This window comes from Typopeltis vanoorti, chromosome 18, assembly GCF_054136105.1.
Source record: "Typopeltis vanoorti isolate ZY-2024b chromosome 18, IOZ_Tvanoo_1.0, whole genome shotgun sequence".
NCBI lineage: Eukaryota > Metazoa > Arthropoda > Arachnida > Uropygi > Thelyphonidae > Typopeltis > Typopeltis vanoorti.
This window is the reverse complement of record NC_143566.1, coordinates 60,992,159-61,019,838: the sequence shown is the minus strand read 5'-3', so window position 1 is coordinate 61,019,838 and position 27,680 is coordinate 60,992,159. Positions and strand designations below refer to the sequence as shown.

The 27,680-nt window shown below is 37.1% G+C and overlaps 1 protein-coding gene across 3 annotated transcripts in view; it reads right to left on the bottom strand.

Moving 5' to 3' along the window:
• Window positions 1-27,680, bottom strand: part of LOC150096712 (multiple PDZ domain protein-like) — a 1,501,001-nt gene that overhangs the window by 958,448 nt on the left and 514,873 nt on the right. For all 3 annotated transcript variants that reach the window (XM_090408593.1, XM_090408594.1, XM_090408595.1), the window contains one exon: window positions 4,049-4,184. In XM_090408593.1, coding sequence (XP_090264719.1) covers window positions 4,049-4,184 — 136 coding nt within the window. The remainder of the gene's footprint in view (window positions 1-4,048; window positions 4,185-27,680) is intronic.

The following is a 27,680-nucleotide window of genomic DNA, read 5'->3' as shown; positions in this document are numbered from 1 at the left end:
CAAAAATCAAAAGACTTATCACCGAAATTTCCCCTCTCTCTTACACACACAGCTTTTCATGCTGTGTCTTAAATGCATTCACTGTCTTCACTCACCACCTCCCAGACAATGCATTCAAATCAACCACCATTCTCCAAGCAAAAGCCTGCTCAGTCCTCTGTTCACACATACCTTCCTTATTATTATTATTCAGGCCTCCATGGAGTCTAAAGACTCATCGCAGGAAGGTCCTTCCTAGGAAACACGAAGGCATTCCATGGTTCAACCACCCTCCATGCAAAGCAACCACTCCTCACAGTTTCCTTTTGTAACTTCCAGGGATGGCTCCTTACCACTGTTCAACCAAGCGAAAGAACTCCCCAGTGTCAACCCTATAACTACCTCTCAACAGTTTAAAAGTCTCAATCATATCACCTCTCCTTCTTCTATGCACCAAACTCTGCAGTCCACATTCCCTCAGCCGATCCATATAACTAACATTGTACAGATCTGAAACCATCTTTGTTATCTACCTTTGTACCCTTTCCACAATTAATTTATCCCCTTCAAATCCTGGGGGACCAAATCTGAGAACAATAGTCTAAGTGTGGTCTGATCAGGGTCTTATACAACGGAATGATAACTCTTATCTCTGCAGGTCAGCATCCTTCTCATTATTGCAGCAATCTTCTGTGTTACCTTCACCAAATTTGCAATATGTCCCCAAAATTTCAGGTTTCTATCAATCATCAACACCAGATCTCGTCTCCCCTACTTCCTCCAGTATAGCTTCTCCAATAGAGTATGCAGCGTTCCATCGAGGTGTCACAAACCTCAAGACCTTGCATTTTGCTGCATTAAAGCGACACCTCCAACTGTCTAGCTTATTCAAATCCTCTTGCAGGGCTACCACATCTGCACTATTACTAATAACCCTTCCCAGCGTCACATAATCTGCAAACAAATGAATATCTCCCTGCAATACACTGACAATGTCATTGATTTAAAGGTTACACAATATAGGTGTCAGTACTGAGTCCTGTGGGACACCACTTGTAACCCTCTGCCTCCGTGAAACTGCCCCACCATACAAAACTCTGATACCTATTGGGCAGCCACTCCTGAATCCAGTTGACCAATCTGACATCCAAACCCATGTGCTGCAACTTAAATATCAGCTTATCATGGGGCACCCTCTCAAATGCCTTCACTAAATCCAAGAAAACTGAAGTATATGCCTTTCCCTCATCTACTGCTCTTGTCACTTTATTATAAAAGGCTAGCATATTACTAAAACAAGAGCGCCCCTTCACAAATCCGTGTTGACTCTCACAGATAACATTACCCTCATCTGCCCAATACTGTATACAGTCCCTCATTACTTTCTCCAAGATCTTAACAATAACTGTTGACACACAAACTGGCCTATAATTAGACACTTCCAGTCTGTTTCTGCCCTTATGCAATGGCACTACCTTCCTTCTATTCCCTGGGCACCTTTCTCATAGTCAGACTTTCATTGAAAAGCCAAGTCAAAGGAGTTGTCAGTTCTTTAGCACATTCTCTCAAAACTCGTGGTGAAATACCATCCAATCCCACAGCTTTACTGACATCCAGAGCTCAGTATTTGGAACACACTCTCCTCCTGCACCTCTAAACCTCAAATTTGCCCTATCCCTCTAGTATTAAAATTTACTCCTCCAGGATTAAATACTCCAATAAAGTGTTCATTGAACAATTCCACTATATCCTCTGCATCAGTCACTCTATTCCCATTTTTCCCACAATGTCATTCTTCCACAATCATTTCTCCTCCTACTGGCCACATAGCTAAAAAATTCCCTAGGATTTTCTTTGGATCTTAGGGACGATCTCCTCTCATATTCCAGTTTCACCTTCCTTACCATACTAGTCACTCTCCTGGCCTGTGTCATATTCTTCATGCATCTGCTTTTCACTTGTCTCCTTATCTCTTCCATAGCCTCTTTTTCGCATGCAGTTTCTGTTTAATATTGTTTGTCATCCACTTTACTCCAAATTGTGTCTTCTTCTTCACTGGTGGAATACAGTTTACTATTGCTGCTAATAAATATTCCTTCACAATTTCCTAAGCACTAATGATATCCTGGCCTTCCAATTCCTCCCTCCATGAAACTCCCCAAGTTGACGTCTAAGACTATTATAATCACCTGCCTTATAATTCCACATATGTTCCTGTCTTTTTGATACTCAATCAGTGTACAATGGAAGTCTGTGCCTTTATAACATGAATCATCGAGAAGGATTTTGTCTTCGGTTTCTCAATCTTCTCTTATCTGGGTCAGTCACCATGTGAGGTCCATGGTTGGTAATCGAAAGAAAAGCATTGTAGGTCTTAAGTTTCTCAATCTTTTCTTACCTGGGTCCGCCACCACGTGAACTATCATGCCGATCGTCAGAATGTCTCGCTAGGAAAGAGCTGCACATTGCCACCATGTTTTAGGGTCCTAGAATAATCGATGACTCAGACAAAGAAGAAATTTGGCAAGAGATCAAGAACGAGCTAGCAGAAAAGAAGGGGGGAAAAAGAGAAAAGAAAAAAAAAAGATAAAAGAGGAGCACTTTCGTGAGGACAAAAGATTCATGTAAAAGGCAGTACTGAACAAGAATTGTATGTGAAGTAAGTCTGAATTAAGAATTGAAATGAGCAAAAATTACAATGCAATCTCTCTCTCTCTGTGTGTGTGGATCTGACTGTGTAAATAATCCTTTCTGATTTGATTCTGTCAATGCACTATCCTGAAAATTTTGAACCTGCATAAGTTCAAGAGTCCAATAATAAAGCCACAACTAATTAAAGGCAGAGATTAACATAAGCAGGAAAATAAAAACAATATCTGCTTTGTCTTTTGTCTAAAAGAATCCTATAATCTCACACTCAATTCAAGGTCTAACTGGCACAGTCCAAAAACAAATAAATTTGTTAGATTATAGAGTGTGAGAACACAAGATATAGTAGAAATAAATAAATGGCAGCAGTTGATAGTTAAGGCAGTCGACCATTGACGACATTTAAGTACAGAACAAAAAGATAAAGCAGGGTTGTAATAATAAAAGAGAAACAAAATATAACACTGAGTTTGGTGATCAGATATATATTTCCCAATCAAAGAATGATTGCATTCTTTTTTCTTCAGTGTTTGATTTTCCATTCAACTAATTTCTGGTCAAAAGTAACTATAAAATATTTTTCGTAATAAATTTTATTTCTTATTTAACTATTCATAACTGTTCAATTTGAACAAAATGTATGTATTGAGGAAAAATAAATCCTAACACACATACGATGTTAGTATCACAATCGTTTTTCAGATACTTTTTGCCAGGGGTTATACAGGATACTAAAAACTAAACTAATCAAGCAGCTGTCCAATTGCTCAAGTCCATTTTGACTTTACTATCCTTACTTGTATACTATCATATGATATGTATGAACTTCGATGTTTCCAACAAGGTAAACATTTGTGTTTTACTGAACTGCTTTGAAATATTTTTAGTTCACTTAAAATTCAGAAATACCAAACCTGTTATTATTTGCACGGAAATATGCATCCTGTCTAATTCTGTCTGAAACATTATTCCAAATTCTTTAACAATTGCTAAATGAAATGCAATTGAATTATAAAAGACTGACTTACAATGTATTAAAGACCCTTCATAGATCAGATGGTATCCTAATGTGTGAAAAACTTTTACAAGGACTTTCAACTGAAGAGTTAATCAGTCTCATATATAAATAGCACAGTTCCCCCTCTCCACCCCCTACAGAAGCTGCAGTTTTTTGTAAAACAGGCAAACAAGCAAGAGAACATACAATAAATAGACATACTGGCCTTATTGTCTTAGTTGCTTCAGCCATGATTGCAACCATACCAAACCTACAATGTAATTCCAAAACTATGTACCTAATAAAGATAGTCTAGAGCTTATGAATTAATTTGTACACAGGTGTAGAACAGTAGCCATTAAAAGAAGGTCACATATACTAATAATGTGATTAAAGTAGTTTAAAAATGCAATGTATACAAACCTATAGCTTGTTGAAGTTGCTGATACTTGGCACCTCTGAGATACCTAGCCAAACGAAGCTTCACAACTTTACTGGTGTTCCTAAGCACTTCAACTGCCTGATGATTTGTGTAGCCATGCAAAGATCGTTCATCTACCTGTAAAGTAAAAGAACTGACTTTATATATATCCAGAGTTAACATCAGAAATTTCTCAGGTCACTAATATCATTTTTGTTTTTTAATAACAGTTTAGAATGATTTTCTGCTCTACTTCCCAATGCAGCCTCTTTCAGTACACACACAGAAATGTTAGAACTATACACTACCCATCTATTATTTCTAAAATATGTATCATTAGTAAAGACATACTGCTAATTTTTTATACCATATTTTGTGACATAAAGATGTCACAAAATATGATGACATAAAAAATATGGAAACTTAAAACATAAAAAATATGGAAATTATCTGAATTCTGGGATGCATCATCCCAGAATTCAGATAATTCAAACCTACACCTTTTTATGTGTAGGATATGAAGAATTTTTATAAGAACTTTCCACAAAGGTGAGATAGCCAGTGGAGAGAAGAAGCAAGAAATAAGAAAAGTCTCATTGCCATGCTATTGTTGATAGTCATATTTCTCACTAGAGAGAGAGAGAGAGAGACAAGAAACATTATTCAAGAAACGTTTCTTGAATAATGTTTGATTGATTCAGTCCAACAGGGCATGTGGTGAGGTTGTCTGCAAGGATAGAAAAATCAGAACTCCATGGTGGACTTAGGAAGTTAAAGAGGCAATCAAAATAAATAAATACATAAATAAAGCATATCAAAATTTGCTGGAAAGTAAGTCAGCTTATGCTATCAGAGAATATGGAAAATGTAGGAAAGTGAAGAACTGTGTAAAATGTCTAAACAAAAGTCATGGAAAGACTTTAATAAGAAGATAGAACATAAAAATCAAGGAAGTGGGAAATATTCTAAAGGTTAATGAAAAAGTTTAGAAATGGAGGCTGTTAAAGGTATCAGATGATAAAAGTGATATCAAAACTGAAGATATTCTAAATGTATGGAGTAATCATTTTGAAAGATTGCTAAATGAAACAAGCAGTGAAAGCATGGTGGTAGAAAATATATCTTGCAACAAAGATTGCACATCATAGCAACACTTGTGATATGCCCTCAAGAGGAATGTAGTCAGGAAGATGTATTAATACTTGAAGCAAATACCTGAAGTTACGAGAGCACATCGTATTCTTCTTTTATTATTACGGGAACTCCAGGGAGTCCTTAGACTCGTCGAGGGAGGCCCTAAACAGCATGTCCACACAACTATATGACATTCTCACAGTATCTATCATACCTTGCCTTGAAATCACTCACCGTCACAGCACCCACAACAGACGCTGGCAGTTTATTCCACTCATTTACCACTCTAAAAGTAAAGAACCCAGCTCTAATACCCTTGCTAACCACATTCTTTCCCAGCTTCCATAGGTGTTCCCTAGTTCTCCCACCACCACCAGTCCTGATCTCAAAAATATCCTCTGAATTAATCCTATAGAAACCTTTTAGCAATTTGTATGTCTCAATCATATCTCTCCTTTTCCGCCTATCAACTAATTTCTGCAACACACAAATCTTCAAACTTTTCTCATAATGGTCATTCCATAGACCTGCTATCATCTTGGTCACTCGCCTCTGGATCCTCTCCACCTCCTCCCCATCAAGAAGAAACCTAGGTGATCAAATCTGGGCACATTAGTGGAGATGAGGTCTTATCAAGGCTCGATACAGAGATACAATAACTTGCTTGTCTCTGTTCGTCAAAGTATTTTTCAACAACCAAGTGAGTCGATGAGCTGATTTAGCCACTTTTGCAATGTGCCCCCTAAACTTCATCTCCCTATCCACCAACACTCCAAAATCCCTGGCCTCATCAATCTCCTGGAGTGCAGTTCCACCAATGTAGTATACTGCTGCTAATCTTTTCACCACAAAATGCATAACCTTACATTTTGTCACAAATTGACATCCATTCTCCTTAGCCCAGATTCTGTATTCTTCTGTATTCACTATTGCCCTACCCAACTTTGCATCATCAGCGAACAAATGAACTGTTCCTCTTAGATCCTTCCCCATATAGTTAATGAACAAATTAAACAGCAGTGGTCCAAGAACAGAACCCTGCGGCACACCACTAGCCGCAGGCCATCTTTTGGACTCTACTCCTGAATAAACTACTCTCTGATATCTCTCCATCAACCACCCATCTATCCATTCCATATGTTGTAGTTTACGGATTAGAATTCCATGTGGTATCCTGTCAAATGCCTTAGCCAGGTCCAGCAGTATCACTGTGTTATAAAACTTCAGCAAGTTACTGAGGCATGATCTACCCTTCACAAAGGCCATGCTGTCCCCCGTACTGTATCTCATTTTCATCAATCCATTCCTGTATTTTTTCCTTGACTACTTTCTACAAGACCTTGACGACTCCTGATATGCTGATCAGTCAGTAATTTGCAACAGTAGTTTGGATCCTCCTTTATGCAGTGGAACTATTTTCCCCTCTTTCCACACCTTCAGGACTAAACCAGACCTGAGACTTAGATTAAACAACATGGTCAAGGGCACTGATAATTCTATAGCTGCTTCACATAAGACCCGTGCCGGTATACCATCCAATCCCACAGATGTATTCACATTAAGGTTCTTTAATAGACTATTCACCTCCACTTCATTCATCACAATTCCCATATAAACTAATGGTTCCGTCAATTTTTCAATGTCACCACCTAGATGATATACTCTTGCAAAGTGCTCACTCAGCAATTCCACTATATCGACTGATTCAGTGATCTCCTTACCATCATCATTCCTTAAAATCATTCTGCCATGTAAAGTTTTTTTTTTTGCTTGCAGCATATTGAAAGAACTGTTTGGGATTCTCTTTAGTTTGCATAACTCGTTTCCTTTCATAATCCACTTTTGCTTTTATTTACCACACTCGTTACCCTTCTGGCCTGCACTTTATACCATTCGTGTGCCTGCAGGTCACCTTTCTCTTTAAATTCCCTCCACAGGTGTTTCTTTTTATGCAGCTCAAGCTTAATGGTGTTATTCATCCATTTATTCCCTACTTGTTTCACTATTTGGACCCTATGTATACAATCAGCCATAACCTCCTGTAAATGCTCCTTGACCACTTCCCATGCTCTATCGTCATCCAGCCCTTGCAGTTTTGCATGCTATGGCACTGATCCAAGCAATCTCCTAAGCTTGTCATACTTGCCAGCACGTTAATTTCACATACACCGTGTCTTAATCGAAAATTCCACACCTTTAGCCATCTCCCAGGTCAAGACCTTATCATCACTCTCACCAATAGGTGGCAACATGGTCATATTCATTACAGTCAAATTCTCAGATGCTATTACCAGGTCAAGGCACTCTCAAACCCCTAGTATTTTCAATTACATGATGTCGCAGCTAGTTATCCCTTAATAATTGAATAAAATCCAGTTCCTTCCTCACATGTGTCCTCTCCTCCTTCCAATCAATGTTGCCATAGTTGAAATCCAACGTAATAATTACCCTCCTTCCACTCATTTCATCAATCTGTTTATGCATACTATCTCCACCATCTATTCCATTACCTGGTCTATAGCAACACCCAATTGTATATTTTGTTCTGCCAGTCTCAATCTCACACCAAATACCCTCAAATGAACTCTTTTCACTATCCTGCAATACAACTTCAATTCTCCTTGGTTGCAGTTCATCAGCTATCAACAATAACACTCCTCCACCTATTTTATTCTCTCTGTCCCTCCTAAACACACTATAACCTACACATTCTATCCCACTAACTATATCATCTTCCGTCAGCCATGTTTCACTAATGTCAATAACCTGTGGCCAGGAACAGCCAATAAAGGCCAAAAATTCTTCCTTCTTGTTCCTAATACTCCTGGCATTAGTATACATGAAATGCAGAGGTCCCTTTGTCCCACCCCTATCTTGATGCGGTATTCTAACTATCCCATTCTGATTTCTTGTCCTTAGTACTGGCTCGGGTACATTATATACATTCTTACACTCAACTGTCTCACTGATGTCCGCATATTCTAGTTTCCCTGGTTCTGCACATCCATTTTCACTTCATTCAGCAACACGTTTTCCAGTTTCCACACACCAAATCCATTCAAATGCAGGTCATCCATCTTGTATAAAGCCTTTCACCCATCAAACTCATTCCACAGCACACCGTCTGCATAACCTGCACATAAAGTCATTTGCAATTATGGTCCTCCTTGTAAACTCCTCTCTGTCGTACCGCAGCAACAGACTCACCATACTAACTCTGTCGCTCTTTTCTTTCGCTACCTTTAACAATACTTTAAAGTCCTCTCTCTCAAAAAATTTATCTCCTTTCAATTCATTCGTACCTGCCACAACTATCAATTCTTTCATGCTCTGTTTTTGTGCTCTAATACTCTCACTTACATCCTTAAATATCGCACCCAGTAAGTACGATTTAGTTAAACTCCCATCTATCTCTCCTCTTAATAATGAGTCACCATACAACACTCTTTCCTTCATTTCAGAAACTCTCCCACTCTTACGCTTATTTTTAATTTCAAACACTTGTTTATTTCCATTAGCCGAGGCAATCTGGAAAAAGTTTTGCAGGTGCTCCAACTCTCGGTGCGCACTATGTATCACTGCGCACAACCTAGCATCTCACTCCCTACAAATAATTCCTCATTTTTTTCATCATTTAAACCATTTTCTCTATCTGTATAGTTGCTTTCACTCTCTCTTTGATCACTGCTCTCATTGCCATCTTGTACAACATCATAATTCCCTATCAAGCCACTATTTTCACTCACATTCTGGCTTTCTTCAACCATAACTATCTCACGACCTGACACATACTTCAATTCCTCACTTTGCTTACACTTTCTGCACATTCTCCCACCACTATCACTTTCCATCCAAACTCCAGCCTCCTTCGGGAATGCATACATCCCACACACATCATATTGGACAAACTCCCTCGCATTAGTTTTTGAACAAAAGGTGTCGTATTTTTGGATGCCATTATCTTACGTCGCATTGGTGCCATGTGCTATTCTATGAAACGTGTCGTTAAAATACTAAGTTAAATAAAACGGAATTCACACCAAAATCACACAGACACAACAAGCTATCAAAAACGAACAATACTACGTTAAAATTTAAACCAATGTTACAATTTTCACTCAAAATTATACTTAGCTTTCGGGAGTTCTCTGAAAACACTCCATATTAGCTGAATGGGCAGATCAGCACAGTCTCCACTTGGTTTTTGATGCCAAGGAAAAAAGCACCTTTAAATCAAGAGCCTGGAATAAGGAATATATCCCAGATTTGACATTCGTCTCCACTGATAGTGAAAATCAACATCTACAAGCTTTTAGACATATTCTTGAAGTTTTTCCAAATAGCCAGCACCGTCCCATCTTTATGGAATTAGGAGCCCAAATTCCAGTGATAACATCATTTCCTAGACCAAGATGGAATTTCCAAAAAGCTGACTGGGAAATCTTCACTGCAGATCTAGATGCACGCTTTAGAAGAATTCTCACAAAAACTATACACGGTTCACTGGAGTAATTATAGCAGTGGCAAAAATACACATTCCTCGAGGCTACCGAAAAGAATAAGTGCCTGGATTGACCAATGAAAGTGAATCCCTGTATTGGGAATTCCTTGAAAGTAAGGATCCCGAGATAGGAGAAGAACTGCTCCATAGTCTCAACACTGCTCGTAGGGAAAAGTGGATTCAAATAACTGAAAACATTGATTTCAAACACTCTAGTAGAAAAGTCTGGTCGCTACTTTAAAAAAAAGCTTGGTTCAAGTCCCTCTGTACCAAAGAAATCTCCTTTTGTCATCCAAGTCAGATAGCTGCTCGTATTGTTTCCCTTTCTAGAGCTCCAATAGATAAAGAACATACTAAAGAGGTAAAACGCGAACTAAAGTCTATGAAGTCTGTAACTCAAAAGAATCAACAATTCTCTTTGCATTCTTTTCGTGAGGAAATATCCTTGGAGTTTCAAAATATCAAAATGGGGAAGGCTCCTGGATTTGACAATATTCATAATGAATTCCTGATACACTGTGGACCTTATGCAAGATTGTGGCTGCCTAAGTTCTTTAACGATATACTTGAAAGTGGCTGTGTTCCTAAAGAATTTAAAAGGACAAAAATTATTGCTGTCTTAAAATCAGGTAGGCTAGCAGACAGAACTGAAAGCTATCGCCTCCTCACCCTTTTAAGTGCAACCTACGAATTGTTGGAGAGACTAATGTTGAATAAGATCAGTGAGAAAATTTTTGAACGTGTTCCAATAGAACAAGCGGGGTTCAGAAGAGATCTCAGCTGCACAGATAAAGTTCTCAGCTTAACAACTTACATTGAAGCAGGATTTCAAAGATGCCTGAAGACTACTGCAGTCTTTATTGACTTAACAGTGGCTTACGATACTGTTTGGAGGGAGGGACTCATATATAAATTTCTTAAGGTCATCCCATGTAAAATATTGGGTCATGTCCTAAACAAATTACTATGTGATTGAAATTATGGGTAGTCACTGGAGGAAGCATCAGTAAACAGAGAGTGCTTAAGAATAGATTACCTCAGGGCTCGGTGTAGTGTTTAGGAAAGATAGGTATTGTTTTTGAACATATTTCCAATATTATTTATAAGTATCTTTTTGTTCTTCACTGCCATCATTAAATCTCATGTGCTAACCAGCATCACAAGTCATTTTAAGAAGGTACAGGAAGTTGTTCCATCTTTACTTTAGTTCATGGATCTGTGGCTGTGGCACCTTATGATTTTAGCAAAATCAAAGTTACATTCTCCAGCTAACAGAATATCATCACATTAAGCACCTCATCAATTTCTGTGTAAAAGATGAGAATGATGACGTTCAACTTCTTATTTTCAGCCTCAATCAAGTCATGTACCACTGACACAATGAGATTACAGTCTGTTGGCATTATCAGTAGAGGGAGCATTTATGTTGAAGCAGGGATCATCAAGCAGTTCAAATTTGGTTCTAATGATTTAAGTTTCAAAAGAGAGTCAACTAATAGTGATGCTCTAAACTGTTGGTCACTTTCTCAAGTTCAGGAATTGTTTTTCTGAAGGGAGACAGAGTGGAAAGAAGAAGAAAGCCTGGTTCAGGTTAGTAAGTAGTTTGTGCTGATTCATCTATATTTGTATAGAAAACATGCAACAACAGAAATTACAGATAACACTTTTTCTTGTGTGTGCCAGCAATATCTAGTTCAACTGTGGCACTTTGTATCAATGACAGTTTTGTCAGTGTTTGACAGCACTGTGCTGGTGAGACCTGGCACACTGTTGTCACTGGGTTTTTGTTGCTGCCAATCATTGTTCCATGCAATGAAGGCAATGATTCACTGCATGAAGACATAGTAGACACTTGCCCATGGCTGATAAAATACTGAGTTAAAGAGATATTTTGAAACCTCAAAGTACTTACTGATTACACAGTAATCTGTAAGTAATAGTGAGATCACAGTAATAGTGAGATCCTTAGGACTGCTGCTGTGATTTGGTGAGGATTTTGGAGGAAAACACTTATGAAAATATAAACTGTGGGAACACAAGATTAGAGCAACTTATTCTAAATAAGTTGCTGTGGTATTCATCCCATCTATTAATGGATCTGGGGGGGAATGTCTTAGATCCATTATTTACTGAATCAGTGGGTTGAGATATAGAGGAACCATTTTTGGTGTATTTTCAGGAGTGGGGCAATATTCATTTTTCCTTCTCCCTTAATTTGCTCTATGAAGACTGTAAATAAATAGCCAAACATGTTAACATGCCCTTTCACTTTCTTTAGTTTGCATTCTCAGTCATAAGAGTAGTTTCCCACTAGATACTGTAATGTTATACTTCCTCTTCTCTTCCTGATGTGTCAGGAGTAAGGTGAAAGCTCTCTCTCTAGCAATCATCAGTACATCATCTGTGTCTTGTGCTCTTAGCTGCTGCACTGGGCATAGATGGCAGAGCCATGACAAGCAGCACAAAAGGTTCAAGATATACAGAGCAATTGCAATAATCTGCTTTCAGTAATGTTAGTGGTTCATAGATATTAAATGAAAGAATGATATTCCTAGTTGTTACTAGAATACCATCTATGAGATGGTATTCTAATACCAATTCTTATGGCTGTTCCTTGATATTTTAATTTGGGAAAATCTCCTTGTCAAAAACATCAAGGAGGCCCCACTCTGATTTCACTCTTTAAAAAAAGTTTAAATTTTGCAAGTTTACCAATAACTGGTATTCCCGTGATTGATGGTGCACAAAGGAGTTGTTCCAATTATTTTTGAGAGAATGTCTCAATGAGAAGGTCTTCTGAACAGTTATTCATATTTCAGGGATCCTTCCCCTCCCTTCTGGAAAAAGATGAGTGACATTTTCCCATTCAAAGCTGTTGTATGAAAAATGAAAAAGATACTATACTGTAGGTGATGATCTCTAATGTTTTCTATTTCTTATTCTTCGCTGATGGACAAATGGTTTCTAAATTGAATTAGCCCTGTCAAGGGCCTCTGATAAACTTGATAACAAAGCACTCATTCTCATATTAAGGCGAATTCAGTGGCAAAGCATCCCACCCACCATGAAGCCACACATGGATGTCTGCTATTTGGAAAGCAGACATCCATGTGTGGTACCCTTGGAAGTAGAATAGCAGGACTGCCCTGGATGCCATACTAACACCACAACAAGCCTTATTCTAACACCAGTGACCCTTGGGTGCAGGCCCACTAGCCAAATGATCCTGGCCTGCAGCACCTAGCAACAGTCACTGGATACCAGTGATGGTTTGCAAAAGAGGACAGTAGGGGAAAAAAAAAAAAAAAACCTCAAGAGAAGTACAGCAAGTATTATGGGAAGAAAAGAATAGACAAAGAAGAAAATTGAGAAGGGCCAGTGATGATACTGGCCCTTCATCATAGTCCCTGCATGAAAGGAGAGAAATAACCCACAGAACTCGCACTATTTTCAGATAATATACTGATTAGGATATCGAATTATTAGACACAAGCTTTCTATCATACTCTAGCCTCCAAGTGTTGACATAACACCAAACTCAACTACCAGATGAGTAATGGTGGATTTCAGCTGCCTACTGAGTTCCAAAATATTAAGCTTAAAGAGTTCTGACTACCCTTTGGAAGAAGACAGAAGATTTATTTATACACATGCTGTTAAACAATCATAGCCATCAAACATGACCCCTGTGGCACATCACTAGTGACTAATCTTTCAAGATAATACTCCTCATATGCAACTCGTCCTTCTATCCAATTAACTATGATCAAATTTAAATACACACTTATAGGCAATCTATCAAAGTCATTCATTATATATGGAGTCAAAGTCACAGGAACTTAATGGCCTAGACATATTCTTCATTCTGCAAATGCTTCCATTAACATTGTGAGCCATATCGCAAATGAAATGAGAAAAACATTAATAAACAATATAGTGAATTCCAAGAACAAAATATCGTTACTTATTGATTCGACAACTGTGAGTAATACAACAACATTGATTGTTATTGTTTGTGTAGTTCTTCCTGAACTTTCGGCTCCTGTGAGTCTTTTCCTAGATTTGATCGAATTATCAGAATTGCTAGAGGAATTCTAAACTCTTTAATTAGTCATCTTGAGTGTTTAGGATTATCTGAAGATTACTTAAAGGGGCATTTATTGTTACGCACACCAAACAACATGGTGTAAGGAGGCTAATGCAAGAGAAGTTTCCTAGTGTTATTTTCTGGCATTGAGCTAGCCATCGCCTTCAATTGTCTGTTAGTGACACAGTGAACAATGTGCCAGAAGTGAAATGCTTTGAGAGTTTCATGGACAAACTTTATATGACTTATCATGCTTCACCTAAGAATGCTAGGGAACTACAGGAACGTGCAGCGACTCGGGAACTTCAACTTGGCAGAATTCGTGGAAAATTCTTAAAAAAAAGTTCTTAAAATTCTGCCAAAATTGGCAGAATTTTAACCACTTGCTGGGTTGCATCTAGCTTTAGTACTGTTTCTGCAGTGTGGCAAGACCTTGAAGCCCTCGTCCATCACTTTCTAGAGGCAAAAGAAGACAGCAGAAGAAGCAAAACAGTTCCTTTCTTTATGAGGGCCTTTTAATTAAATAAAGTCATGCACGTTCGTTCTTGATTTGGGCCTTATAAGTGATGCTCTCCAAGAACTTACTTCACTAAGTCTAGATTTACAAGAGAGAAATATTGACTTGTACAAAGCAGATAGGAAGATAAAGAATACAGTTCAACTCTTCAAACAAAGAATTGAAAATTGTGGTCCATACTACAGTATTTTTCTTCAAAGTCAGAAGAAAATGAAGTTCAAAGGTATTGAGCTCCACAAAAATGAAAGACAGTCCGGCAATAAGTTCATCTGCTTTCTATAAAAGTCTGAAAGAAGCTGTTGGTAAGTGTCCACTTGAAGGAGATTCCAAGACCAGAAAATCCTGGGAAGCATCTGACATTTGGTGAAGCTGAAATCAAAAAGTTAGCATGCAAATTTCGCTTAAACGAAAGAGAAGCAGTTCGTGGTTTACATGAATATCTTCAAGAAAATAAGTTCCCGGACACAGCATTTCCTCTAAAGCACACTTTGGGCACAATTGCAATATCTTCCAGTGAATGTGAAAGGGGTTTCCTCTCAAATGAATCTTATAGTAACTTCATCTAGGTCATCTCTGCTTGTATGGACAGCTTCTGCACTGATGTTCAATAGGATAGTAGGACCTCCTCTCACTCAGTTCAACCTAGCAAATAAGTGGACTCATGGCTGCTACGAGGTCGTTATTCTGCAGCTGATACCAAAAGAAAGAAGCAATCTGGAGACGACGAGGGTAAATGGGAGAATATGTTAAAAGTGTGGAAGTTGATGTAACAACATCTTCATGTTGAGTACCAGCACCTTTTCTTCCAGAAAAAAAGCACTGCATCTATCCCTCTTTTATCTTTAAGGTATCGAGGGTTTCTATTCCTTATAACTGCAACCATTATACGAGGATAAGGTGGTTGGCCTATGCCTCTCAGTGTATCCTATGTCTGTAGATGTGTTACGTTCTCGAGGCTGGTTTGCCTGCTTGCTGGAGAAAAAATCCCGTATAAACTGGGGAGAAAACCCTGCAGTCTTCGCCCAAGACCGGCTAACTTGGCTATGTCTGAAAAAAATCCTAAGCTCATCATGTCAACAATGGAAATCGAACCCAGGACACTCCTTTCACAGGCATATGGTTGTGAAGCAACCAGCCACTTGGCTAACCGCGTGGACTAATACGTAGCTACATAATAAAATTATATTTTGTGAAATTTATCTTGCACTGTATTTATTTTTCATATATCGGTATCAATGCAATACCATTTCAATTTTCTAGCGAATAACATTTTCAACAAATTTTTTCAGTGATCAATTTTCCCCACAATGAATTGTCCGAACACAGACAAAGATAGGCAGGTCTATAGAGAGTGCTTCCTATGAAAATATACTGATAGTCTATGGGCTTCAAAAATTAGCTGATAGGTGAAAAAGAGGAGACATGACAGAAGAATATAAGTTATTAAAAAGGTTTTATAGGATCAATATTAAAGACTTTCCAGTATGTCGCAGGAAGGGAGAGAACGAGAGATAACCCTGGAAATGATGCAAGACTGTTAGCAAGGGATTAGGAGTAGATTTTTTTTTTACATGGAGGATGGCGAATGTATGGAATGGATTGACCAAGGTGGTTGTGAGTGCTACATGATCGGTGAATGATGTTAAGGAGAAGAAACATTCTAATAGCCTCAGGATCATTGCAGTTGACTTTTTTTAAAGAAAGGAAAAATATTATGAAAAAATATTAAATGAAAATTTTTCATTTAAATTTTCTTATAAATTTAATTTTTTTTTATTAAATACAATGGATAATTGTGTTTGTTAATTACACTTTGACTTTTTTGAAGGCATGCTAAAAAAAGTCAAAGTATAATTTACAGCCATGCTTATTTTAACATACATATTTTCTTGCAAAAAAAAGGAAATATTTTCTTATACAATTCATATATAGATTCTAATTTCTTTCTAATATAACACAGTAATATTTAAATTTATTCAAGGAAAAAAATTGGTCCACACTACTAGTCAACTGAAATTCTTTTTTATTCCATTCACTCCTAGTAAGCAGATACTACTGTATTAGCAATCTACACTTTCATTAGTAGCACCTTATTAGCATCACCTATAAGTGTCAAAGATGGTACATATACATGCTGCTAATTAGAAGAAACATTATATGAACACTTCTACACAAAATCTAACCCTATTGCTAATAATTACAATGCTGCTGTTTTGCTCTTGATTTGGTGCAAATTTATTTGGGAAGATATTCACTGTAACCAATTAGACCCAACTTAGAAAATATTTATGCACTTTTATGAACTGCAGTGTAGAACAATATTGTGCTGAACTGAATCAAATTCAAAATTATTTTACAACCACACTTCCGCTTAAGATATTGAAAAATAATAGTTTTTAGGTTACAACAAAGAAGTCATCCATAATTTTGCAGTTCAGAAACAAAAATGGCATTGTTCAAGAAGCATTTTATAGTAGCTCTCACATTTTTTTTTAACATTATTGGTAATATCAGCATCAAGGAACTGTCTTGTGAAATCTTTTATATAAAATAAAAATAACTGTTCTAAAAACATTTTAATTTGCAAATAAGAAAAAGGCACACTGAATATCACAAACTAACTAATCAAAATTTTGACAATACCTATTAGCCATAAAATAACAAGAATAACCAGTATAATATATACCATCCAAAGTACGCACCCAACAATATTTCAAGAAGAGGCGAAGTAGTACAAGGTGTCTATAAAGTCCTTGTGCAGTTAGAATTTTTAATATCATCAAATTCCTGCCATGTACCCACAAGGGGTGTACAGGACATGATAGTACTACATGAAAAATTAACATAATTACTAAATTCCTATCTACAATTTTCCTCCAAATCAATCTGTTACTTGTCAAGACTCCAACATTATCAGATCTTATATTTCTATCATCTAAGGCACTTTGTACAGTATCAATCCACCTATACCTTGGTCTTCCTCTGGTGTTTTGCTAATCTTTCCTCACCCATTCTATTTAAGTAACTACACCACCTGAGATTAGCTCTGCTAATGCATTCCTGGATGCTGACAATGTCAAGTTCTTTCATAATATCCTCGTTTCTAATATGATATTGCCATTGATGCCATCTGTTCACGCCTCTAATCTTTCTCGGGACTCTCATATCTGCGGTCTAGTCTTTGGTCAAGTGTTTTACTTCTCTCCTAGCTCTCAGATCCATAAGTTAAAACTGGTTTGAACACTGTCTTCTTGTATACAGCTAATTTAGTGTTCAGACTAATTTCTCTCTTATTCCATATGAATTTATTCAATTGACTTCCCACCATACCAGTTTTGCTGATTCTGTTGTCTATTTCCACATTTAATTTCCCATCTTCCCTAAAAATCGTGCCTAAGTAGCTGAAATGTTTTACTTGTTCCACAGGTTCTCCGTTCACAACGCAGTTGACATTTTCTGCGATTCTGCCTATTTTCATTGTCTTGGTTTATGAAATTCAATTTTATCCTGCTCAAGACTAAATAGTGATCACTTCCAAGTTCGAATCCTCTGTACACTCTGGTGTCCTGCATCAAGAAGAAAACATCAGTATCAACAATAACATAGTCAATGAGACTTTTCTTATTCTTTGCCTCTTCTCTCCATGTGAATTTGTGCACATTTTTATGTTGGAACATGGTGTTAGTAATAACCAGTCCATGTCCTGAGCAGAAATCCAACAGGTATTTGCCATTATTATTAGCTTTGCTCTTTTCTCCAAATTTTCCCAAAATATTTTTGTATGTTTGACAATCATTTCCTACTCTGCTATTTAGATCCCCAATAAGGACCAACTTTTCTTTTTTCATTGTGTCAGTTGCTTTCTCTGAAGCATTAAAAAATTCCTCCACTTCTACCTTAGCAGAACCTTCTGTGGGACCATAGGCACAAATAAGTCTCATTGTCCAGTTCTCCATTCTGATATTTGCCCACATCACTCTACTCGAGACTGCCTGCTATTCAAGAAGATTAGTCTTGTATTTAGTGTTGAATACTATGGCTACTCCTTTTTCTTGATTGTTGCTGCTTGAATATAACATTTTGTATTTATTGCTCAGAAAGATCTCACTAGTTTTTGTCTTTTTTGTTTCAATCACCCCTATTATGTTGATCTGGTACTTATCTAATTCCTCAGCTAGCTCAATTTCTTTGCTATTCAGGCTTCTTATGTTGATAGTACTGATCTTTAACTCTGGTGATGTTGAGTTGGAGTGTGTTTTCAGATTTGTTCCAGTAGCTGACTTTTCGCTGTTCGCCCTGGTTTACTGGCGAAAACAACGGAGGCCTTGTTTAACCGGGCGACGCCCCAGCTGTCATGAAATTTTGTCATGTTGTACCATCATTTTGTATTTTGGTTTAAGCCAATAAGAATACAATTTGGTCGGATAAATCCCAAATTGCCAGCCCATCCTTATTCGTTCAGTATCCGAGTAGATACCCAACATGGTTCACCACGAAAAGGTGAGGACTGGATATTAGGTCAGATGCCCTGGTCGGTTCTCTGCATTCCTTTAAAGGCGTCCTCTCAGTTATATAGCTTCGACTTATGTGGAGGCATCCTCTCAGTTATATAGCCTCGACCCTTAAGCACCCCAATGTGCAAAATGCAACAGATATGGAATTTAAGATATAAAGAAAATTGCTAAAGATTCATTTAAAATTTTTATTTTTCAAATAATAAAGCCTATACTATATCAGGCAGCAAGTGAAAAAATCAACAATTATATTTTCTGGCTAGCTAAACAAAAGTCTATATCAGCTATAAGAAGAAAATTTGGAACTCCTTACAGCCAAGAACATGCTCCATGGAAAGTCTGTTACAAACTAGATGAAAAAAAAAAGTAAACAATTCCATCAATGAGAATATGTTGAGTGTAGAACAAACTTTTATAAAAATCCATGAAAATCAGCAAGACAAGCTTCACTAGAACAAGGTATACTGAGAGCAGCAATTTACGAAACTACGAACAAATTGAAATTGGGAATATTAACAATCCATCCTCATTTCATATGCAGGCAAATCTCAACATAATGTGTTCTAGATAATACATTTTTGAAAATTATGGAGAAAACTACCGTGTTTGAATAAAAACTTTAGTTTAATATAACTAAAATCTACATTCGACATTTATGTCAAGGTCATCTTCTGGAGCATACAACTATACACAGACAACAAGCTACACTACAATCAAACTGGTTTGTTAAAGTTACTGACCAACCGCTACAACAATTGTTGGCCTGACCTCTGGTGAAAAAAAAAAAAAAAAAAAAAAAATTATACATCAACGCTAGAGTCCTATTATTAGTGTTATCTGTTGGTTGTAGAAATATATTGGGTGCAACAACAAGTCTATGTATCTATCTATATTAACATCATGATTATACATGTACATTCCAGCCAGTTTGGTTTCTAAATGGTTTCTAATACTAGCTGAAGATTGGCTAGAGTCCTGACTTATGCTGGATCTTATATATTAGGTAGGCTGAATGCGTGCCATCCAGAGATCCTTGGAATTTTCATGCCATCATTGTTGTTGATATTTGGGTGGTTTATCAGGATTTCACAGGCTTCCTTAAATTTCCTTTCATACCAGGTTTGTGTATGGTGTAAAGAGAGGGTGCTTTTCCAGTTGATTTGGTGTAAGGTGTTGAGTGCATGATCTGAGAGGCCTGCTTCACCATAATGGTTATATTTAACGTGTTCTTTCTTACGTATAGGGATTGTCTGTCCTGTTTCACCAATGTACGGTAAGTTACAGGTGCAGCGGATGCAATAGACTCCAGGATGTGCAAATGGGAGGAGAGGAACCTTACAGGAAGCTGAATATGGTTTTAAGTTTAGTGGGTGGCTTAAAGGTGCCATTGAGGTTATAATGTTGTAGGATTCTGTTGATTTTTCCTGATAACCCTTTAACGTATGGGATGGCTATGGTTTTACTGTGATCTACATTCGTTTTTGTTGTTGTTTTATGGAGTATTTTATTAATAGTATTTTTGTTATAGCCATTATTTATGAATGTGTCACTGATGATTTTTTAGTTCTTGTTTCAGGGCTTGCTGGTTAGAGCAAATTGTTGTAGCTCTGTTTTTGAGGGTGATAATGACTCCATATTTTTGTGATGGGTGGTGGTATGAATTAGCATATATGTATTGGCCCGTGTGTCTAGGAACGGGAGCGAGTTTTGATTTTCGATTTTGATGGTAAATTGTATGCGTTCATGTTGTTTGTTCAGGTGGCTAAGGAATGTGTTTAGCGTTTGTCACTCATGCGGCCTGATCGCGAACACGTCATCAACGTATCTAAGCCAGACTGTCGGTCTTAGCGTGGCGGAATCGTTGACGATTCCGAAGATACGTTTACAATGTGTTCACGATCTGACCGCACGAGCGACAAACGCTAAACACATTCCTTAGCCACCTGAACAAACAAAATGAAAGCATGCAATTTACCATTGAAATCGAAAATCAAAACTCGCTCCCATTCCTAGACACACATCTTCCTTCAGGCAGTCTATCCTTCACAGTCTACCGAAAACCAACACACACCGGCCAATACATACATGCTAATTCATACCAACACCCATCGCAAAAATATGGAGTCATTAACACCCTTAAAAACAGAGCTACAACAGTTTGCTCTAACCAGCAAGCCCTGAACAAAGAACTAAAAATCATCAGCGACACATTCATAAATAATGGCTATAACACAAAAATATTATTATTTACCATCGTGTTGACAATTCATCGGGTTGTTTCTATTCTGATTCGAAATTGCTAAACATCCCATTTCTTTGACCACAATATTTCTTTTTTTATATAAATTTATTATTCATAAATAAATAGCTGAACAGCACTTGCAATTTGGGTATAATCTCAAATTTTTTGTTTGTCAAATCAACCCGATGAATTGTCAACACGATTGTAAATAATGTTATTAAACATAACTAGTTTAAGCAAGTGATTTGCAATTTTCAGATTATTTAAGCATTATTATATGGTATTTCCATGGTGTCAAGGATTCATTGTGGGAGACCCATGCTAGCCATTATTCACACCATCATACCTCTCTAGAACTCTTTCTGTTGGGGGATACTCACAACTACCTCTGGAAATCCATTCCACTCATTTAACACTTGCCAAGCAACTGGCTGCACATCCTTACTTAACCACACTCTTACACAACTTCCAGGGGGAACCCCTTGTTTTCTCCCTACTCATCATGTATTGAAAAATTTCTTCTGTCAATCTTAATACAACTCCTTTGGTAATTTATAAGTTTCCATCATGTCACCTCTCAACTAAACACTGCAACTCTCAAGGTTTCAATCTATCCTCACAAGGAGCATTCTGCAGATCTGTCACCAGCTTGGTCACTCATTTCTAAATCTCCACCACAGTTTCCTGATCCACCAAGAAACCCATGTGATATATTTATGTTTTTATTTTTATTACCCTTGAAATATTCACATCAACATGTGGAATACGTTCAACAACTGAAGAATAATCAATATGACATAGAAAGGGTACAAGGAAGAATAACCAGATAATCTTTTTTGTTGTGCATCCTACAATATTAGTAAACTTGGTACATCACAAGATCTTTGTAAATGTGGAGTTCTGTGATAGTTAAATGAACTGGAGTCACAGTTTATTGGTCTGTGCAATGTTTTTGTAAATGCAAATGCTCCTATCTTGAAAGTTCATAAGTAGATGTTCACTTGTATAGAAACTTTGAACATAGAGTTCATTGGAATATAATTCTCGCATTGGAGATGCCTTAGCTTAAGACATGAATGCTTCCCAGGTGCCTTTATATTCTCTTATTAGGGCTTTTTTAAATTAGGTTTCACTGGTCTGATACCCTGTCTAGAACAGCTGATTCTCATCAAAGATCATGCAGAATACTTAAGAGGGCAAAAACACCGACACTCAATACTAAAGCCTCTTGGCTGTTCTGACTGAAATTCTACTTATGAAATACAATTCTCTGACACAGGACTATTCTGGTATTGAATGCAAATTTTTCTCCTCCTAAGATTTCTGCCTGGCCTCTGATGGGAGTGAAATGGATGTGCAATCTCATTAAACAAAAGATCCATAAGAAGATTATGTGGAAGGAATATTGTGAAAGAGTAAGAGGAATTATGAAATATATAAAGCTCAGGTTAGAAATACGGGTATTTTACGGAAAGCTGAGTTGGAGTATGAAAAGATATTGGCTTCATAGGCTAAATGCAACCATAAGAATTTTATTATTACGCTGCAAGTTAAAAGATTGAATGTAGAATAACAATTTTACTGAATGCAGATGGCACACTAGTATCGGAAGCAGATGAGGTAGTTTAAATAATTAGTGCTCACTTCACCAAGATCACTCAACCTGGTGTACGTAACAGTGCACAGTGCTACCACTACATTGGATGAAGAGATAGAGGTGCATGAGAAGGCAGTTCTAGAGCTGTTGCATAACCTGGATAAGAATTTAGCAATTGGGACAGATGAGATATCAGCACATTTGCTAAAGGAATGTTCAGCTGAACTGCTAGGCTCTTGGCATGTTTGTGTATTTTGTCTTAGCTCAGGAAAGATCCCACAAGAATGTACGACAATCCCTGTGGTTAAGATTTTAGAGAAGTTGGTAAGAACTCACATAGAGAAATAGATTGATAGATAAGCTATACTTTGCAAAGAACTGTATAGGTTTTCTAAAGGGAGGTCATGCTTAACAATTTGCTCATATTTTATAATAATTTCACAGCAGAATTGGATAAAGGGAACAGATATACTATGATACTGTTAGGCTTTGCTGAGGCATTTGATTGGATACCACATGGATACCAGGCTGGTGTATATACTGCAGAATATGGGATTAGAATATAAACTATTGACTTGGATAAGTGGGTGACTGACAGATAGGTATCAGAAGGTGGTAGATGGTGGATGTAAGTCTACCAGATTCAAGGTGACTTGTGGTGTTCCTCATGGATCAGTCCTTGGACCATTGTTTATCCTATACATTAATGTTATTAGAAATGATATTAGAAAATGATATAAGACCTCACTTGGACTATTGCATGCAAGTATGGTCTCCTGGTGTCTATGGTGATTCTGATACAGTGGAGAGCAAGAGAGTGCAAAGGAGTGTGTCAAAAATAATATCAGGATTGTGGAATACAGGTTATGAAGACAGATTGAGAATTTGTAGACTGCAGACACTAGCAAACAGAAGAAAGAGGACGATGGTATGATAGACTTCTGAAAGGGTTAGACAGAATTTCAGTATATGGAATTTTTCATTTTATGGAGGGGTGGAGAAAGGACATGAAGGCATCCATGGAAGCTGATAATGAATGCTGTCAAGAAGGGGATTAGGGCTAGATATTTAGCTCATAGAGTAATGCATAATTGGAAGGGACTGCCATTCGATGTTGTATGTGCAAGTAGCATGAATGAATTCAAGAACAGGTATGACAACTGGTGTGAATAATATGGCCACCCTCAGCGAGTTCCTGATTCACTGAGGGTGGCCTGACTCACATCAGCAAACAACAGATCCTCAGTTGTTTGCTGCTGCTGATGATGATGATGCACAGACAGGCAAGGGGAATTAGAGATGCTACTGATATAAAGCATTTATAGGGGGTGATTTGAATAGGGTGGAAACGTGGGCAAATGATAATAGCTGTCAATTTGTTGTCAGTAAGTGTAAAGTTTTTCACTTTGGCATGATGTGATATCCATAAGCATATTATATTCGTCGCATTATACTTGTAGATATGGTGGACATAAAGTCCAAGTTAACACGTTCATTGCCAATCATGCAATATCGCGCGATGCGAATTCTCACCAAACGGCCAATCACGCGTTATCGCGTGGACATCGCTAACTAAATTAAATGAAAAGAATTTGGCCACCACGAAATTCCAATTTTCAGCTTGGCAATGAACGATATCACGCGATGCGAGTTCTCACCAAACGGCCGATGACGCGTTATCACGTGAACGTCGCTAACTAAATAAAAAAATTAAAAAAATTTGCCCACCATACGAAATTCCAATTTTCAGCTTGGCAATGAACGATATCGCGCGATCACGCAATGCGAGTTCTCACCAAACGGCTGATTATGCGTTATCACGTGGACATCGCTAACTAAATAAAAAAATTTTAAAAATTTGGCCACCATACGAAATCCAATTTTCAGCTTGGCAATGAAAGTGTTAAAAGTCACATAACAAAGACAAACACAACTCAGAGGATAATTGTGATGTCCAAATGAACACTGACACATACACACTTGGAGTACTCTGTGACGATTTGATCTTTTAGGTTCCAAAGGGACTGCTGCAGAATTCCCTCATTCTTAAAATGAGGACTTAACTATGTTGCCTTTCAAGCAAGATGGAGCACCTTACCACTTCACTTAATGTCCAATAATTTTTAAATTTTAAATGAGGTTTTTCCTGATGGAGGAACTGGGAGACATGGGTCGCCACCTCACTTCCCTACAATGCTGTCCCCATTAGTTTTTTTCTGTGAGGACATATTAAAAATTGAAGGTTTACTGCAAACAATCTTTATGCTAAGATAACAAATGATCAACTTCAGAACATTATCAGAGCACTTAGAAATCTTGCAATACATTATATCCAAAAATGGTGGTAACCATGATTGCTAAATCTTAAATAAATTCCCTCTCTATTGCTTTCTGTTTACATCTTGCATAGAAGTAAGTTAAGATTTCAACCTGCACAAGAACTTTATAGACATCTAGTATTTAATCAGAAAAATAAAAGACAAGGCAGCAAATGTGTAAACTAGATAAATAATGAAGACATGCCAATTACAGTATTGAAGGGGGAGGGAGAGAAGTAGCAATGCAATATCTGATAAAGGGAACTGATCAAAAATTTGAATATGGGAAACATTCAAAATTGCTATTACTATTGCTTCCAGACACATGAAAAATAGCCACAATAAAAATATAATATGTCCATGAATGCCAATGTTGAACAGAAAGCAAAGTAGATTAGTCATAGGATTTTGTATGTGAGAGGCTAGTTTTTATACTTGAAATAAGAGATTAAAGATTCGAGTTAATTCTTAAAAAATTTTGGAAAGGAGATTAATTTAGTGTAGATGACATAGAAGTTAGCTTAAACAAAAACCAAAGCTCAATGTCATAATTCCCGAATTGAGACGTTGTCACGTGCACATGGACGCATGATGTTTTGGCAGAAAAATGCCACCCTAATTGGTCAGTGAAATCGACTCCAGTAAGAGGGGAAGAAAAGAAATTGAAGAAGGTGCCGGTAGGAGTCATCGCATAAAAGGATTAGGACCCCCCCCACGAGGCTTTTTTCCTCGGAGTTGTCTTCACATCTTTGTATAGGTCTCACACGGTTTTCCTGAGTGATGCCGACACAATAAGGAAACAAAGTGTGCAGGATTTCGATTCCGTGTTCCTATTGTGAGAAATGAGGGATGCCGTTTAGTTAAAAAGAGAGAGGATAATGTCAGTATGTTTCATAGTCCAGTGATCGTAACGAGAGAAAGAAAATTCTATAAAGGAATCAGTGCCCACGTGATGAATTTCAGCCATAGAATAGATGATCCTATGTATGTCCTTGATTGAAGAATGTAAGGTAAAGATTGTGAAAGCCCATCTTAGTGCCAAAAGAACTTAGGAGTGATAAGTTATAGAAGAGTTCGTCCTAGGAAGGTAAAATATCGGAAAAACGTAGAGACCAGTGTAGAAGACCTAAGTCAAAAGGTACTGTAAAATCTCGTGTCAATTCAAATCATATGTAACTGTAGTCATTGTTCAATTACTGAACAGTTGAAAGGATTGATGAGAATTATACTAGGACTTTAGTACATGTCAAACTAGAATAAAAATGAGCTTGTTATTATTAATTAATACGTAATTCATGTGCCTAGAGATTTATTCATGTACATTGTATTTTAATCAAGAGAGTTTTAAAGGTCAAAAATGTGTATTAGCTCGGCAAAAGGATAATTTTAATCCATATTGTCTTAGTGAGAAAATTAGAGTAACTGATTACATATGTCCTAGAAAATACAGAATTATAGCATGATCAAACCAGTAAAGGGTTAGACAAAGGATCAACTAGTTCTAGGATTATACATGTTTGTATGTATAGAATCTGTTATGGCAAAATGATCACAATTCTCATGCAGGATCTTAACCTAATACTTGTGCTTAGCTAGAGAAAATTTGTATTATATATTCTTAGTATTGAATAAACTTTTGTTCATTGAAAACACAGTTGTCTGAGATTGCCGCTCAATGCGCCACTTGTAACAACATACGAACCTAATCATGTGGGGGGCGGGGGATTTGTTAAGTTACGAGATAAAGGTCACTATTGCATGTTAGTTTCACACTCAGACATATTTTGGTAATTGCTCCTTGTTTTTGAATTTTATATCTTAAACTAAATGTCCTGAAAGGTGCAGTATAAAATAAATATTTATGGACAATTACTAAGGGGAGAAGAAGCTTGAATATTTGTATTTGGGTGATATCTCGTATATAAATAAGATGTGGACAAAGACAAGTAGGGTTTCAAATGTAAGGATAGTTGAAAGCCTAATAATCGTAAATTGGGACACAACACCACCACCATAGAGTTCTGATTTTTCTATCCTTGCAGACAACTTCATATGCTTCCCTAGCTGAATCAACGTTTTCTTCAGAATCTGCAAGTGAGTTTCAAGGTTTAATTCTTTTCTTCGAACTCTTTCATTTTTTCTTGAATGACATTTGTATGTTCAAGTCTACAGTTCATCTCTGAAAGGTGCTCAGGCCATATTGAAGCTTATTACACAAAACTTGGGAAATACAGATAATGCTGAATTCCACTGCTTATCCTTTTTATAAACCTCAAGAAGACTTTTGACACCATAAATCAAAATCCTGCAGATACTATGCAGCAAGATGCACTGCAAAATGTATCCAATTATCAGAAACACAAAGGGAGTAACACTAACTACTCAGCAACAGAAGTAATCTATGATGGGAAAAGTTCAGCCAATTTTTTATTATTTTTTTGTGCACAAGACAAAACAAAGGTTATAATAAACACTGAGAGAAAGAAGTAATGGAACATTAAGTTGTGTATTCTTTCAGACTTTGAATCAATGCTCCAATAAATGGTTGAAAAGTGAAAAATTTATTGAGATACAAACACACATACACACACACACACACGGAATAATTACTTGACTTATAATTAAGAAAATTATCCTTCAAGTTTCAATCTCTATATCAAGGTCATCATCAGGAAAACATACATACATGTACACAGAACACAAGCTACATCACACACCACAAAG